General features: G+C 40.5%; 1 protein-coding gene across 1 annotated transcript in view; it reads left to right on the forward strand.

Moving 5' to 3' along the window:
- The first annotated feature begins 1901 nt into the window (after window positions 1-1901).
- Window positions 1902-18078, forward strand: part of fy (fuzzy planar cell polarity protein-like protein) — a 36599-nt gene continuing 20422 nt past the window's right edge. The window contains exons 1-2 of the mRNA XM_067765727.1: window positions 1902-2070; window positions 2129-2692. Of these exons, the coding sequence (XP_067621828.1) occupies window positions 1993-2070; window positions 2129-2692 (642 nt within the window). The 5' untranslated portion in view covers window positions 1902-1992. The remainder of the gene's footprint in view (window positions 2071-2128; window positions 2693-18078) is intronic.

The following is an 18078-nucleotide window of genomic DNA, read 5'->3' on the forward strand; positions in this document are numbered from 1 at the left end:
GATACACCTGGCAATTGCCACAATAATGAAGAAGTGGCCAATTCTCCAAACACAAACCAAAATACCCAAAACCCAGTTTCTTAAAATTTTAGAGTTCTGTTTCAGAGAAAATAATTACTTTTTATACGATGAAACGTACTACCAGCAAATTTATGGCATGCCGATTGGCAATCCCTTGTCACCGACTATAGCTGACATAGTTTTAGATAAAATTATAGACGACAGCCTCACGGAACTAAGATCCAAAGACATACATATCAAATACATAACCAAATATGTACATGATATGTTCGCTATAGTTAAGATTAAAGACGTGCAAGAAATTCTAAATACATTCAATGGACAACATACGAAAATTCAATTCACCCTCGAAACAGAAAAGTCCAGGAAATTAGCTTTTTTAGATGTGGAGATTCACAATTCTCCAGATAACAATATAAAAACCAACTGGTACAAAAAAGCCGTAGTATCATAAAGAATGATACATTTTCAATGAAATCACCCATGCACTCAAAAAAGGAATACGGCTATTAACTTTATAAATAAAGTTTACTCCTTGAGTGATCAGGAGTTCATGAAAGACAACGAGGTGCAAATAAAAAACATACTGAGAAATAATGGGTACCCTAATAATGTAATCGACGTACTAACAACAACAGCAAAAAACAAAACTAAACTTAAAATTGATAATGCACAAGTAAACGAAAACAATAAGAAAATATACATCGGACTTACATATATACCAAAGCTAACGAACAAAAACACTTTGAGGAAGATAATAAAAAATACTAATATTGGATATGCACACAAACCACATCACACAATCCAAAACATTTATACAAGAACAAAGGACAAAATTCACAAGGAACAACTACACAATGTAGTATATGAAATAAAGTGCATTGGGAAAGAAGGAGAAAAATGCAATAAAGTGTACATTGGAACAACGAAAAGATCGTTAGGAACGAGAATATACGAGCATAAGCAAGATGCTAAAAACAACAAAAGTTCCACGGCACTATCACAACACCTGACGGAAAGTAAACACACAGCCAATTTTGATGAAACAAAAGTATTAGACGTGGAGAACAGAACCAGAAGAAGGGTGACATTAGAAGGGTTGCGCATACAGCAACAAATACATACAGCGATGAACTTCAAAGAAGACGTCGACAACATAAACTGCGCTTATGCTACAACGATCACAGTCAATGCAAAAGATTGACGACGAATAAAGACGTGTTGTGCGGCTTAGTTTTTTTACAAAATGTATCTGTTTGTTAATGTTATGTGTATATATGTTTATATGTGCTCAACAACTAGACGGATTTAATGTTGTCAATAATGTAAGTTTAGTGAAATGTAAAATCAATTTTATATGTACCATATTAATTTGCCTGTATTTAATAACTTTGTTTTTCGTATTTTCTAAAAAATAAATTAGAATCCTGATGAAGATGCGAATATGCGTCGAAACGCGTTGATTGAAATAAAAAAGATTTTATTGAGATAAACCGGCCGAAAAGCTTCAAATAAAACAACATGAAGTTAAACTATTTTACTTTAATGGTATAAGCAAGCGAAACGCTTCAAAAAACTTAGTTTTATTTCAATTTAAGCACGCGTTCTTGTCAGTTAGTACAATGAAATTTTTAATTCAGAAAATTTGAGATCATACTTGTTACACGCAACAACGTTGCATTATCGATTAACATATCGACTTTGATGGCCTTGCCACAACAATAGCAAATTGGGAGCGCAAATGTTTGGTAATAAATTTGTCGATAAGTCGTGTTTCGGTACCTACTTTTTTCCGATACCTATTCAGTACTCGGTCACAAATCACTTTGGAATTTGTGTCACTTGGTACAAAAGTATCGATTACAATTTTTTTTGGTATCGGACCAAAAGTCTCGTCGATACCCATCCTTATAACTAGTAAACGACTGGTTTAATTTGTTTATTATAGTCACTGATGACATTATAGTAAAGATGTCTATTTACATACATTGCTTAACAACAAATGGAGGTCTTCCTGTATTCACAAGAAAAAAAGGAGATTGTGACAATGTATGTAAAGAGTTTATTGACTTGCAAGGTTATAATTTCCCTTTCTTTTTTGTTAAAGCTACCTTTTTCTACAGTGGCTTCATTAAATGGGTTTCACATGTTTTTTAAATCATTGGGTATAACACTACAAGTTACGTATTCTGAAGATTGGACTTATGTTTGGCGAGATTTTCGAAATGCAGTCACGTTAATAGTTTGTGGAAGATCCATGGCTGAAGGAATATTACAAACGTTATCTGAAATGGTGTTTGGTGCAATTGCATTATTTGTCAATTATAACGAGTTGGTTGATTTAACACTATTAGATCGTATGAAAAAAGAGGCAAGAAACTATGTTCCTTTGGTAGATGCCGCTTTGGAAGTTTGTACAACGCGCATATTAGGTTTTACGGATTGTACATTGTCGGTGGAAAACCAACAATTGGGTCAGCGCTTAAACGACTTTAGTGGACTTTGCGGTTCCCTTTTTTGTTCTCTCGTTGTTGGTAATAGTGTTGCGGTTGGTACCGAAGGTTGGTGGGATTTGGATCCCATAGACCGGGAATTACTTCTGTTACTATTGAATTCGTCACATACATTACAAAATGATGTTCCAGTTTATTTGCCGAAACGGGATGCAATGGTAAGAACAAAATCACAGTCATGCAATTTAGTCCCCATTTAACCAGAAGCAAAAAAAGTAAAAAATTTAATTAGGGATTACGTCTGTACCCCAGTAAAAGCTTCCAACTTTTCTTATCATTTAATGACTCACAAAAAATGCTTTTTTTTTTTTATAGAGTAGCGCTTCGGCAGGTGTCGGCAAATTCCAAGAGTATAGTTTTACACTAAAGGCTTCTTAGAAAAAAAATTGCTTTTAAAGTTACCGAAACATTGTAGATTAGAAAAATGGTTATCCAGATAGAATTTTAGTTAAAAAGTTCTTTTAGTGTTCGGTTAATTTTCATTTTTTTAATATTTCGTCTTCGGCGTCACTATTCGATTAATTTTGGGTAAAACTATATTTCCCACCCAGTTAATGGTTACTTCAATTTGAACGAAATTGGCCTGCAGGTTCAAGTATCACCCAATTTCAAATATTTCTATGGAATAGTTTCAGATCGCACTAAACTACCTATTTTAATATAAAGCCCTTTAGGCAAGTGATATTAGGCCCGCTGTGATACCACAAAAAGACACCATTACCTTTCCTCTTCGAACCATTTTGAGGACCTGATAAAGGCTAACAGGTTATGGACGTTCGGAGTCGGCATAAAACATGTAGGTCCTGTCCCACCAATTTGCAGGAAAATTAAAAGGAGTACGACGCAAATTGGAAGAGAAGTATTGTCTAAATCGCCTTGGAGGTAAATCGCGCCAAGTATGTATTTCTTAACTTTTTTTTTGACATGCTGTTTGAAATGAATATTCTTGATTGTTCGAACTGAAAAGTTTCAGTCAAACAGTTGGCAAACACAGTTACGCTTCCCAAGGCAGTCGGTTCTATGTACCGGAGCGACTTGGGATTTTTCCCGACCAGGGACTGTCATTTCAGTGTAACCCCATTTAATTTGTTGCGTCCCTCCCACAAATTGTCATCCTCCCAGCAGCTCCTTGCAGCGGGACTGCTCCATATTCTCTTGCTCCGGGAAGGTATCGAATCCAATCCGTGTCCGTCTCCTGACCCCGGTCCTGAGAAAAGGTTTTGCTGCATCTGCCGGAAAAGAAACTTTTTAGGACGGTAATACTCTGTTCAGTGTGTCTCGTGTAAGGGATGGTTGCATCAGTTAGGTTGTTGTGGGCTTGATCCCAAAACCCGACGTCCACGTAACTTCTATAAATCTTTTGTGGCTCCTTGCTGTTCACGTCCAAGGGCGTCCAGTAGTCACACGGCTGCTCCCACTCATACCTACAATCTCCGTAGTAGAGTCGGGAGCAATGCCGAGCATCAGCCCCTGCAAACCTGTTCTGGATATAATGTCCACAGAAAAGATCGCATGAGCGGAAATGGAGGCGGCCTCGCGTTTATCATACACCACTCTGTGCAATATCATATATTTGATCCTGACATCGACCGTAGGGACAATGTCTTAGAACGTCAAGGTCTATCTGTCCGGTCAGATGCAAACATAGAAATCATCAACATCTACATCCCTCCTGCCACCTGTTGCCCCAGTGGATACCGCCCTAACATTAGCACCTTACTCACTGGCAATAATCGCATTATTTTAGGCGACTTCAACGCCCACCACGATCTATGTCATTCAAACTTGCGGGCAGACAGTAGGTGTGAGATGTTGGCTAATCAAATAGAAGAAACGACGTTCTGCATAATAAACGAAGACGCCCCCACGCGTATGGTAGGAAGCTGTCACAGTTCGCCGGATATATCTATCGTGAGCGCAGGACTCGTAAACTGCGTCAACTGGCAGCCGCTGGTAACATTGGCATCCGACCACCTGCCTATACTTATTTCGCTCGAGCGTACCGCCGACTTCATTGTCACACAAAAACGCACTTTCATAAACTTCAAAAAAAGAAAATGTGACGAAAAGAAATCCTTTACAGACAACCGTTTGCTGCCCTCCCTATCCCGACTGATGCCCGCCAAGGGAAGCGTGCTTTCGCAAGGTCATTGAATCCGCCTCGGCACGTTTCATTCCCGCCGGGAGAATTCCCGAAATTCGGCCCACTTCCCGGCGTAGGCCGCAAATTTAGCGAGAGAACGTGACCTTATAAGACAGCTCGACCCAGGCGACCCCCAAATAAGGGATATAAACGCAACGTCTACCCTTCCCCCATGTGTTAAAAGGTGGACCGCAAATTATCTGGGTGGTCGGCAGGCATCGGTGCAATTTAGAAACGCAACATCAAAACCAAGAAGATTTAAACAAGGAGTGCCACAGGGTGGTGTCCTATCTCCACTTTTGTTTAACTTCTACATATTAAAGCTACCTTCGCCACCAGAAGGCGTTACTATCGTTTCCTAGGCCGATGATTGCACAATAATGGCCACAGGCCCAGGCCCACAGATCGATGAGCTCTGCAACAGAATAAACGGCTACCTCCCTGATCTCTCCAGTTTTTTCGCCTCGCGAAACCTAGCATTATCACCGACTAAATCTTTCGCGACCTTATTTACAATATGGACGTCCCAAATGTCGACCATTTTGAACATCCACGTCGATGGCACTACGCTACCGACTGTCCTACACCCCAAAATCTTGGGTGTGACGTTTGATCAGGATCCGCATTTTGGTGAGCACGCAGCCGCAATTGTTCCGAAAATCCAGAGTCGTAATAAGATCCTCAAATCCCTTGCTAGCAGTACCCGGGAAAAAGATAAAGAAACGCTCATTACTACATACAAAGCAATTGGCCAGCCGTTTAAGTGCTACGCGTCACCCATATGGTCGCCAAGCCTAAAAGTTACCCACTGGAAGAAGGTACAGGCCTGCCAAAATACTGCTCTCTGAATTGCCACGGGCTCTCTTATGTCCTCAGAACACCATCTACATAATGAGGCGAGAATACTCCCCATCAGGGAGAGAAATGAGATGCTAACCAAACAGTTCCTGTTGAATACCCAGAAACCTGGGCATCCAAACAGACATCTGATTGATTAGCCAACACCGCCTAGGGGCTTATGGAGTTATCTCCGTAAGCATTTTGAGGAAATACGGCACCTGAGAACCCAGCCGTATGAAGCAAAAAAACACAAGCAGTTCCTTGGTGAACTCCACAAACAGGCGTCGGACCTTTATGTCAGGAATTGCCCGGTGAATCCAGTACTCAAAGAAAAGTACCCAAAACTTGTGGAAGAGGAACGCATACTCCCCAGGGAAACGCGTGTCACTCTTGCTCAACTTCGTTCTGGATACTGTAACAGATTGAACTCTTACCTATCCAGAATCAACCCCGACATACAAAATGTGTGCCCCGCTTGCAATGTGTCCCCACATGACAACAACCATCTCTTTAATTGTAATGTGGAACCAACGCCTCTAACACCCTTTTCATTATGGTCCACCCCTGTTGAAACAGCAAGTTTGCTTGGACTCCCGTTAGAGGATATTGATGACAATTTGTGATGTTGTTGTTGTTGTTGTAGCTATAAGGTTGCTCCCCGAAGGCTTTTGGGAGTGTTATCAATGTGATGGTCCTTTGCCGGATACAGATCCGGTACGCTCCGGTACCATAGCACCATTAAGGTGCTAGCCCGACCATCTCGGGAACGATTTATGTGGCCACATTAAACCTTCATGCCATTCCCTCCTTCCCCACCCCAAGTTCTATGAGGAGCTTGGGGTCGCCAGAGCCTCGTCTGTTAGTGAAACAGGATTCGCCGCGGATAGGTGAGGTTGACAATTGGGTTTGGAGAAGCTATATATTGCGCTGGCAACCTGAAGGGTTGCGCTACACAGCCCCTTCAATCTGGTGTTTTAGTCGCCTCTTACGACAGGCATACCTACCGCGGGTACTAATCCCCTAACCCGCTGGGGGGACAATTTGTGATCGGTCGCGGCTGTTAGGTGGGGCAAAGCACTGCTACAACAACAACAGAGTGGGTGTTATGTGACGACCGGCAAATGAAAACTTCAAACACATATAGTTGAATACATTTAATGAAAGCGCAAACGAATGAATTTCACTTATACAATTGAAGTTACATTTATAACGATTATAAAACATTTAGATTAGTCAAGTACAATAAATCGAAAAGGCAAAGTAGACTGAGTAACCAAGTACTGAAAATTTGGTGCCTTTTCTCGGTGGCTTTTTCTTCAATTCTCTTAAGTTGGTTGCTGTTCACTATACGGGCGCTGCCAGATTGTTCATTTATTTTGTATAGTCGGTGACGCTGCCAGGCCGTGTTGTTTTATTACGTTGTTACAACCCTCCACCTCCTGGCGAATCATCTGAGGATTCGCAAATATTTAAGGCGGCTATCCTGCGGATCGGTCTGCGAATGATTCCATGTGACGTCTGTATATTCGCACTCCGGGCTCGACCATCCCTTTCCGTGAAGATCTCGACAATCCTGCCCTTCTCCGAATGAGTACGAGGTGCTGAAGGATCACAAGATAACAATCGCCCCTGACTTGACCGTGTCCACATCATATCTCCACTTGGACCTACGTAGGAGTCGGGGTAAATACTCTATTGTCCATCTTTTCTATGCGCGATTTTTTAAATTTTGAGCAAACCTCCATTGCTTACGCAGACATAGCCGCTCTTCGCCGGGATGCGGTGTCTGCGTCGAGTTTAGACAGCCCAACAGAAAATGATTTGGTGTGAGAGGTTCTTCCTCTGTCGGCGAAATAGGCAAATCGGCCAATGGTCGGCTGTTGATGATGTTCTCAATCTCTATGATAACGCTACGAAATGTTCCCACCCTAGGTGCTTCTGCTTTCAAAACCTTGTGCAATAGTCGCTTAGTACATTGGATAGGGCGTTCCCAACAGCCTCCACTCCGGATCTATAGGGCAATTGAAAACCCATTCAATTTTCTGTTTAGCCATTTCACGATCAATGGAGTTGAAATCAAATATTCTGTCAGCTTCTCGCATCTCCTTTTGCGCCCCAACGAAATTAGTGCCATTGTCTCTGCGCATACGTATTGGCACCCCGCGACGATTTATGAAATTGCGAAGACATAGGATGAAGGCATCCGTAGACAGGCTCTCTGATATCTCCAGGTGCACCGCCCTCGTTGTCATACACGTAAATAAGGCAATCCAGCGTTTTTCTCTCTTGCGACCAATGGCAACATGAAACGGTCCACAATAATCGACTCCACTGTATGTAAAAGGCCGAACATACGGTGTTAAACGGTCCACTGGCAGCTGACCCATTAGTGGTGCGGCCGGGTTTGCTCTATCGTATATGCACTCTCGGCATATTTTCTTAACGGACTTTAAAACGTTACGAATTGCTGGGATCCAATATCGCTGACGAATTTCGTTGATTGTTAGACATTCTTTCTGGTGGTGTCGCTTTATGTGATGTTGCGTAACAATTAATTTAGTGACGTAGTGATTCGATGACATAATAATCGGACGACGCGCAGACATTGGCAAACAGTAAGCTGCATCGATTCTTCCATAGATTCGTAGTAAACCATCATCATCCAAATATGGCGTTAATGCGTATAGAGTACTATCTTTAGGCATGCCCATTTTTTTTGCAGCAATTCAATTTCATGTTAATATACTTCCCTTTGTACCAATTTGCATATCAGATTTTCGGCAGCGATTAACTCGTCGGCTCGTAGTTCGTCTGTAAGCTTATCACCTCTGGCGTTGTTAATGAAACGGCGTACCCAGGCAACCACTCTCACTAGTTTAAGAATATACCGAGAAATTAGTGAAATTGATAAACCTCTCACCTGTTCCACAAAATAACAAGTGCCGCCCAGTTTGTTCTTCGCTGCTACATTCGACGGACGTAAGCTTAGATTCTTGAGGCCAGTGTTCCTCATCCTGGTGTAAAAATTCAGGTCCGCGAACCCAAGGGGTGTCCTGCGGAAACGTATGTATTGACATGACTCGTGTAGCATCGTCTGCTACATTTAAGGCTGTTGGCACCCAGTGCCATTGACTAACTATTGTTGTTGTCAGAATTTCTGCAATCCTATGTTTTAAGAATGGCTTATATGATCGTGAGTGGGAACGTATCCACAGAATAACTGTCTGTGAATCCGACCAACTTGTGACTTTCTTCTATTCATGTTTTTAGGCGGCACCCGAGAACTGCTGCTTACAGTTCCAATCGTGGAACTGTCATTGGCTTGATTGGAGCACATACCGACTTGGCGCACACCAATGACACCTCTACTGTATCTTCCAATTCCACGCGTAAGTAAGCGACAGCAGCGTACGCACTTGTACTTGCATCAACAAAAATATGCAATTGAATGTTTTCGGCTTTTGGTAGCAAGTTCGAATAACAGCGCGGGATCGATAATGAGCTGACAGACTGGAACTTCGACCACCAGATATTCCACTGTGTGGAAAGCTGTGGAGGCAGTTCCTCATCCCACGTTATGTTTTCTTTCCAAGCTGATTGTAAAATTAATTTTGCCATTATAGTGACATGTTACAAAAATCCAAATGGATCGTAAATAGACATTACAATGCCCAACAATTCTGTCTTCGTCGGCGGCCGCCGGCAACGCAGAATATCTTTGGCTACTTTTAGGAATTTAAACTCAGATTTGAACGTATCTGTTGCTGTATTCCAAAACATGCCGAGTATTTTATTGGTGGCTGCTTTTTTCCATGTTGACAACCGTTCCCTACTTATTACTTTCACGATTAAGGCTGGCTTGCAACAATTTATCGTTGGCTATGAACTTCCGAAGTCGGAACCCGGCTGCGGCGTTGATTTCAATGGCTTCACGAACGGTTGCTTCAGCTTCTTTAACATCGTTAAAACTAATGACAAGGTCATCAACGTAAGTTTTGTTCAAGACTGCGTCGACACCTTTTGGCATTTGGCAACTAAATTTGGCGGCATTTAGGTTTTTTATATGTTCTGCACAACTCGGTGAGCATGCGGCTCCAAAGATCATTGACGTCATAGCATAAACGCAAACTGGTTGGCTTAAGTCGTCCCCTCGCCACAAAAAACGTTGAGTCTTGGTCCTCCGATCTGATTCGTATTTGGGAGAAAATTTCCTCGATGTCTCCAGCAACGGCGATGACTCCCTGTTGAAATTTAAACAAGATTGATATTAATGATTGTACCTTCTCTGGGCCTTTAAGAAGATTGCTGTTGAGTGACACGTTTGATATGTTTGCCACCGCGTCGAATACTATGCGCAATTTCTGCGGCTTATGAACATTTATGACTCCAAAGAGGGGTAGGTACCATGTGGTTAGCTTACTTTTATTAGCGTCTTCATCTGAAAGCAGTCTGGCGTAGCCTTTGTCTATGTATTTGTTAATCTCACGCTTGTATTTAGTTGCAAATTCGCCATCTCTTTTCATGTGAGTCTCAATACTATGCAAACGTTTTCGTGCCATGTCGTAACTTTCGGGTAACTTGACGTCGTCTTCTCGCCATAATAGACCTACTTCATATCTACCCCCGTCAAATTTTGTGGTATCAGAGAGAATTTTCCTGGCCCTGCTATCATCGTCAGATTCAATTGTGGTATTGTGTGATGAGCTTAGGACTAGCGTATCACCCTTAATGTACTCTTCTACCATTTTATGTAGCTGCCTCATCATTGGTTCTCTCACCACCATCACCCGAGTCTAGCTGCTGACATACTTTCCTGCCGGTCCGTACGTTACCCAACCCAACTTTGTTTTGGCGGCGACCAGTTGGTTAGGTCCTTTGTATACTGTTTCATGCGCAATACCTAGGAAGGAGTTATCCAGGCCTAGCAGATCTGTACTGATCCCCTAACCCGCTGGGGGGACAATTTGTGATCGGTTGCTGCTGTTAGGTGCGGCAAAGCACTGCTACAACAACAACAACAGAGTGGGTGTTATGTGACGACCGGCAAATGAAAACTTCAAACACATATAGTTTAATACATTTAATGAAAGCGCAAACGAATGAATTTCACTTATACGATTGAAGTTACATTTATAACGATTATAAAACATTTAGATTAGTCAAGTACAATAAATCGAAAAAGGCAAAGTAGACTGAGTAACCAAGTACTGAAAATTTGGTGCCTTTTCTCGGTGGCTTTTTCTTCAATTCTCTTAAGTTGGTTGCTGTTCACTATACGGGCGCTGCCAGATTGTTCATTTATTTTGTATAGTCGGTGACGCTGCCAGACCGTGTTGTTTTATTACGTTGTTACAACATTCCACCTCCTGGCGAATCATCTGAGGATTCGCAAATATTTAAGGCGGCTATCCTGCGGATCGGTCTGCGAATGATTCCATGTGACGTCTGTACATTCGCACTCCGGGCTCGACCATCCCTTTCTGTGAAGATCTCGACAATCCTGCCCTTCTCCGAATGAGTACGAGGTGCTGAAGGATCACAAGATAACAATCGCCCCTGACTTGACCGTGTCCACATCATATCTCCACTTGGACCTACGTAGGAGTCGGGGTAAATACCCTATTGTCCATCTTTTCTATGCGCGATCTTTTAAATTTTGAGCAAACCTCCATTGCTTACGAAGACATAGCCGCTCTTCGCCGGGATGCGGTGTCTGCGTCGAGTTTAGACAGCCCAACAGAAAATGATTTGGTGTGAGAGGTTCTTCCTCTGTCGGCGAAATAGGCAAATCGGCCAATGGTCGGCTGTTGATGATGTTCTCAATCTCTATGATAACGCTACGAAATGTTCCCACCCTAGGTGCTTCTGCTTTCAAAACCTTGTGCAATAGTCGCTTAGTACATTGGATAGGGCGTTCCCAACAGCCTCCACTCCGGATCTATAGGGCAATTGAAAACCCATTCAATTTTCTGTTTAGTCATTTCACGATCAATGGAGTTGAAATCAAATATTCTGTCAGCTTCTCGCATCTCCTTTTGCGCCCCAACGAAATTAGTGCCATTGTCGCTGCGCATACGTATTGGCACCCCGCGACGATTTATGAAATTGCGAAGACATAGGAGGAAGGCATCCGTAGACAGGCTCTCTGATATCTCCAGGTGCACCGCCCTCGTTGTCATACACGTAAATAAGGCAATCCAGCGTTTTTCTCTCTTGCGACCAATGGCAACATGAAACGGTCTACAATAATCGACTCCACTGTATGTAAAAGGCCGAACATACGGTGTTAAACGGTCCACTGGCAGCTGACCCATTAGTGGTGCGGCCGGGTTTGCTCTATCGTATATGCACTCTCGGCATATTTTCTTAACGGACTTTAAAACGTTACGAATTGCTGGGATCCAATATCGCCGACGAATTTCGTTGATTGTTAGACATTCTTTCTGGTGGTGTCGCTTTATGTGATGTTGCGTAACAATTAATTTAGTGACGTAGTGATTCGATGACATAATAATCGGACGACGCGCAGACATTGGCAAACAGTAAGCTGCATCGATTCTTCCATAGATTCGTAGTAAACCATCATCATCCAAATATGGCGTTAATGCGTATAGAGTACTATCTTTAGGCATGCCCTTTTTTTTTGCAGCAATTCAATTTCATGTTAATATACTTCCCTTTGTACCAATTTGCATATCAGATTTTCGGCAGCGATTAACTCGTCGGCTCGTAGTTCGTCTGTAAGCTTATCACCTCTGGCGTTGTTAATGAAACGGCGTACCCAGGCAACCACTCTCACTAGTTTAAGAATATACGAGAAATTAGTGAAATTGATAAACCTCTCACCTGTTCCACAAAATAACAAGTGCCGCCTAGTTTGTTCTTCGCTGCTACATTCGACGGACGTAAGCTTAGTTTCTTGAGGCCAGTGTTCCTCATCCTGGTGTAAAAATTCAGGTCCGCGAACCCAAGGGGTGTCCTGCTGAAACGTATGTATTGACATGACTCGTGTAGCATCGTCTGCTACATTTAAGGCTGTTGGCACCCAGTGCCATTGACTAACTATTGTTGTTGTCAGAATTTCTGCAATCCTGTTTTAAGAATGGCTTATATGATCGTGAGTGGGAACGTATCCACAGAATAACTGTCTGTGAATCCGACCAACTTGTGACTTTCTTCTATTCATGTTTTTAGGCGGCACCCGAGAACTGATGCTTACAGTTCCAATCGTGGAACTGTCATTGGCTTGATTGGAGCACATACCGACTTGGCGCACACCAATGACACCTCTAATGTATCTTCCAATTCCACGCGTAAGTAAGCGACAGCAGCGTACGCACTTGTACTTGCATCAACAAAAATATGCAATTGAATGTTTTCGGCTTTTGGTAGCAAGTTCGAATAACAGCGCGGGATCGATAATGAGCTGACAGACTGGAACTTCGACCACCAGATATTCCACTGTGTGGAAAGCTGTGGAGGCAGTTCCTCATCCCACGTTATGTTTTCTTTCCAAGCTGATTGTAAAACTAATTTTGCCATTATAGTGACATGTGACAAAAATCCAAATGGATCGTAAATAGACATTACAATGCCCAACAATTCTGTCTTCGTCGGCGGCCGCCGGCAACGCAGAATATCTTTGGCTACTTTTAGGAATTTTAACTCAGATTTGAACGTATCTGTTGCTGTATTCCAAAACATGCCGAGTATTTTATTGGTGGCTGCTTTTTTCCATGTTGACAACCGTTCCCTACTTATTACTTTCACGATTAAGGCTGGCTTGCAACAATTTATCGTTGGCTATGAACTTCCGAAGTCGGAACCCGGCTGCGGCGTTGATTTCAATGGCTTCACGAACGGTTGCTTCAGCTTCTTTAACATCGTTAAAACTAATGACAAGGTCATCAACGTAAGTTTTGTTCAAGACTGCGTCGACACCTTTTGGCATTTGGCAACTAAATTTGGCGGCATTTAGGTTTTTTATATGTTCTGCACAACTCGGTGAGCATGCGGCTCCAAAGATCATTGACGTCATAGCATAAACGCAAACTGGTTGGCTTAAGTCGTCCCCTCGCCACAAAAAACGTTGAGTCTTGGTCCTCCGATCTGATTCGTATTTGGGAGAAAATTTCCTCGATGTCTCCAGCAACGGCGATGACTCCCTGTTGAAATTTAAACAAGATTGATATTAATGATTGTACCTTCTCTGGGCCTTTAAGAAGATTGCTGTTGAGTGACACGTTTGATATGTTTGCCACCGCGTCGAATACTATGCGCAATTTCTGCGGCTTATGAACATTTATGACTCCAAAGAGGGGTAGGTACCATGTGGTTAGCTTACTTTTATTAGCGTCTTCATCTGAAAGCAGTCTGGCGTAGCCTTTGTCTATGTATTTGTTAATCTCACGCTTGTATTTAGTTGCAAATTCGCCATCTCTTTTCATGTGAGTCTCAATACTATGCAAACGTTTTCGTGCCATGTCGTAACTTTCGGGTAACTTGACGTCGTCTTCTCGCCATAATAGACCTACTTCATATCTACCCCCCGTCAAATTTTGTGGTATCAGAGAGAATTTTCCTGGCCCTGCTATCATCGTCAGATTCAATTGTGGTATTGTGTGATGAGCTTAGGACTAGCGTATCACCCTTAATGTACTCTTCTACCATTTTATGTAGCTGCCTCATCGTTGGTTCTCTCACCACCATCACCCGAGTCTAGCTGCTGACATACTTTCCTGCCGGTCCGTACGTTACCCAACCCAACTTTGTTTTGGCGGCGACCAGTTGGTTAGGTCCTTTGTATACTGTTTCATGCGCAATACCTAGGAAGGAGTTATCCAGGCCTAGCAGAAGATCGGGCTTTACAGACACGTAACTTGGCAGTGGTACTGATGTCAGATAATCAAAACTGTTTTTATTGAATGACTGGGTTGGCAGATTAAGATTGCATATAGTTCGTACATTCTTAATTGTATATGTTTGGCTGTCGGCTTGCCCCAGAATTTCTACTGTCACTCTACGCGACTTTTCGGTGGTTTTATTTTCACCATACCATTGTAACGATAGCAATGATGATTGGCCTTGTAGACCCAGGCTGTTGGCAACTTTATCGTCGATAAGCGAAATCGAAGAACCTTCGTCGATCATGGCGTAGATATCCATCTTACCTCGGGGCCCTATCAATGTTACGGGTATGATTTTAAATAAAATTGATTGACTGTCTTGACGACAATTGTACACGCGTTCTACTTGGCCTTCGCCAGCATTATGATAAGACTCGTTTTGGGCATGTAGGATCTGGTGGTGCTTACGTTCGCATCCGTTAATACCACACGCCTTACGCTTCTGACATGTTAGTAGATTGTGGCCTTTGACCAAACAACCGAAACATAACTGGTGCCGTTTTACCACAGCCCACCTTTCTTTGACATTATTGGACGCAAACTGACGACATTCTGTTAACTGATGCATTTGACTACACATAACGCACCGTTGTTTACGAGCAATGGGCATCTCCTGTGTATGTAGAAGTCGGCGATTACCACCTCCTGCTATGGCTTGCCTGTTATTGGCTGATATACTGGCGGGTCGTGTGGCTGGTACGGTAGCACTTCCATCGGCAACCTTTGGCATCAGGGCTACTATTCTGGCTAACTCACTTAGCCATTTTGCGAAACACTGCACAGTTGGATACGACGCACTTTCTGCAGCCCGCCTTCTCCATTCAAATTGCTTTGATGGGGGTAGTTTTAATAATAGTGACTCCAACAAAGTTGGGTTGGCAAGGTGATGTTCACATTTAGAGGATTTAAAGAATGCAACTTTGGTAATAAACCAAATATTTATTTTATTTTTAAAAAGTTTATTTTCATTTATTTTTGAGTTTAAAATATTTTAATACTAATTAGAAAATCTTGTTTGAAGTTATTCAAAAATTTTTAAGCACGAAAACTCAATTAAAAATTATTTTAAAAATTAAAGTAAAGAGTACAAAGTAGTTAACACTATTATTTACTCCCCCTCCAAGAAAATTTAAAACAAATAAAATATTAATTAATATTAAATGTAACCTTTTTGGTTTTTTGTTGTTTAATGTATTTGTATTTAAATTATTGTTAATAAGTACGTTTGCTGGTTTAAGTAAATCAATGGAAATATTTTTAATAGTATTTTTGTATTGAATTGTAAATGTTTTATGTTTCTTATAGATAAATTTAAAAGGCCCTTCATAAGGTGATTCTAAATTAGATTTACGAGGAACTTTAACAAAAACATACTCACAATTTTTTAGGAACGAAAAAGTTTTCTTTGTTATGATGAAAAACTTTAGAACGAACAAGCGAAAAATATTCTTTTATTTTGTGAAGAGTGTCATTAGAAAAATCATGTTCTTTATTACTATTTGAAATAATTAATTCACCAGGTATTCTAAGTGTGGCCACCGTGGTGTGATGGTAGCGTACTCCGCCTATCACACCGTATGTCCTGGGTTCGCACCCCGGACAAAGCAACATCAAAATTTTAGAAATAAGGTTTTTCAATTAGAAGAAAAATTTTTTCTAAGCGGGGTCGCCCCTCGGCAGTGTTTGGCAAGCGCTCCGGGTGTATTTCTGCCATGAAAAGCTCTCAGTGAAAATTCATCTGCCTTGCAGATGCCGTTCGGAGTCGGCATAAAACATGTAGGTCCCGTCCGGCCAATTTGTAGGGAAAATCAAGAGGAGCACGACGCAAATTGGAAGAGAAGCTCGGCCTTAGATCTCTTTGGAGGTTATCGCGCCTTATATTTATTTATTTTTATTCTAAGTGTTTGGCCATAAACAAGTTCAGCAGATGAACATTTTAAATCTTCTTTAATAGAAGTTCGTAAACCAAGTAGAATGAATGGTAAAATGTCAGACCAATGAACCGGGTCGTTTGATGCTATAATCGCTGTGTTTCAAGTTCGATGAAATCTATCATGCCATTTGCTTGGGGATGGTAAGGAGATGTGTGAATTTTATGAGAACCTAAAAGTTTAGTTAATTGCGTAACAAATTTTGAAGTGAATTGTGAACCTTGATCTACTGTAATATTTAATGGTATACCAAATCGTGGTATATAATTTTGAATAAAAGTTTTTACTATAGTATTTGTTGAAATATCTATAAGTGGATAAGCTCCAGGCCAACGTGAAAATCTGTCAATAATTGTTAAAATATAACAATTTTCATTTGAAACTGGAAGAGGTCCAACAATATCCATATGAATATGTTCAAAACGACCTGATGATATTTGAATTTTTTGTATAGGAGATTTAGTATGTCTTGAAATTTTGGATTTTTGACAATTGATACAAGATGAAGTCCAATCGTTAATTTCTTTACGCATGTTAGGCCAATAATATTTATTTTGAATTAATTTTCTAGTTGTTCTTATACTTGGATGAGATAATGAGTGAATTTTGTCAAATATATTTTTTTTCATAGAATGTGTAACATAAGGTCGAAAAGGTTGTAGAGAAATATCACACCATATCTTTAAATTAATAACTGGAATATGAATTTCTTTTAAATTATTTTTAGAATTTCGATCAGAAATGGTTTTTTTTTAAATGTATCAGTTTGTTGTTCTTTATATAAAGTTTCTAAATTTATATCTTGAGTTGAAATTGCATTTATTTCTGGAATACGGGAAAGTGTGTCGGCAGCTATGTTGTCTTTTCCACGTATATATCGAATATCATTTGTAAATTGAGCAATATATTCAAGATTACGTAGTTGACGAGGAGATCTATCTACTTTAGAATTTAGAACATGAATTAAAGGGTTATGATCAGTATAAATTGTAAAAGTTCTACCTTCAAGAAAATGTTTAAAATGTTTAATTGTATTATAAATTGCCAAAAGTTCTCAAATGTTGAATATTTAGTTTCTGTTGTAGTTAATTTTCTTGAAAAATAAGCTAAAGGTTCTAGTATAAGTATTATTGCTAGTTTGTTGAAGAACTGCTCCAATAGCAACATTTGATGCATCTACTGCTAATGATAAAGTACCATTTTTGTCGAAATGTGTAAGTAAAGTATTTTTAGTAAAAAGTTTTTTAACATTTTCGTAAGCTGTTTTGGTTTCATTTGTCCAATTTAATTGTTTGAGTTGGTTTTTAATTGCATGTGTTAACATTTCATGCAGAGGACTAAGTTCTGTTGCTAACATTTTAATATATCTGTGATAGTAATTTACCATACCTAAAAAATTTTGTAACTTATTTATAGAAATCGGTTTTTCAAAATTTGTTATGATTTCAATTCGATCTAAATATGGTTTAATACCTTCGCCTGAAATTTCGTAACTTAAAAAATTTAATTTATTTACGCCGAGAGTACATTTTGAAGGTTTCATATTTAAAGTATATTCTTCAAGTCTTTTGAAAACTTATTTTAAATGACTTATATGTTGATCTTCGTTATCACTGGCAATAAGAATGTCATAAATGTATGTAAATACAAAATCGAAATCAGAAAATACTTCATTAATAAAGCGTTGGAAAGTTTGAGCACTGTTTCGTAAACCGAAGGGCATT

The sequence above is a fragment of the Eurosta solidaginis genome, chromosome 2 (genome assembly GCF_040869045.1).
Source record: "Eurosta solidaginis isolate ZX-2024a chromosome 2, ASM4086904v1, whole genome shotgun sequence".
In the NCBI taxonomy this organism is placed as follows: domain Eukaryota; kingdom Metazoa; phylum Arthropoda; class Insecta; order Diptera; family Tephritidae; genus Eurosta; species Eurosta solidaginis.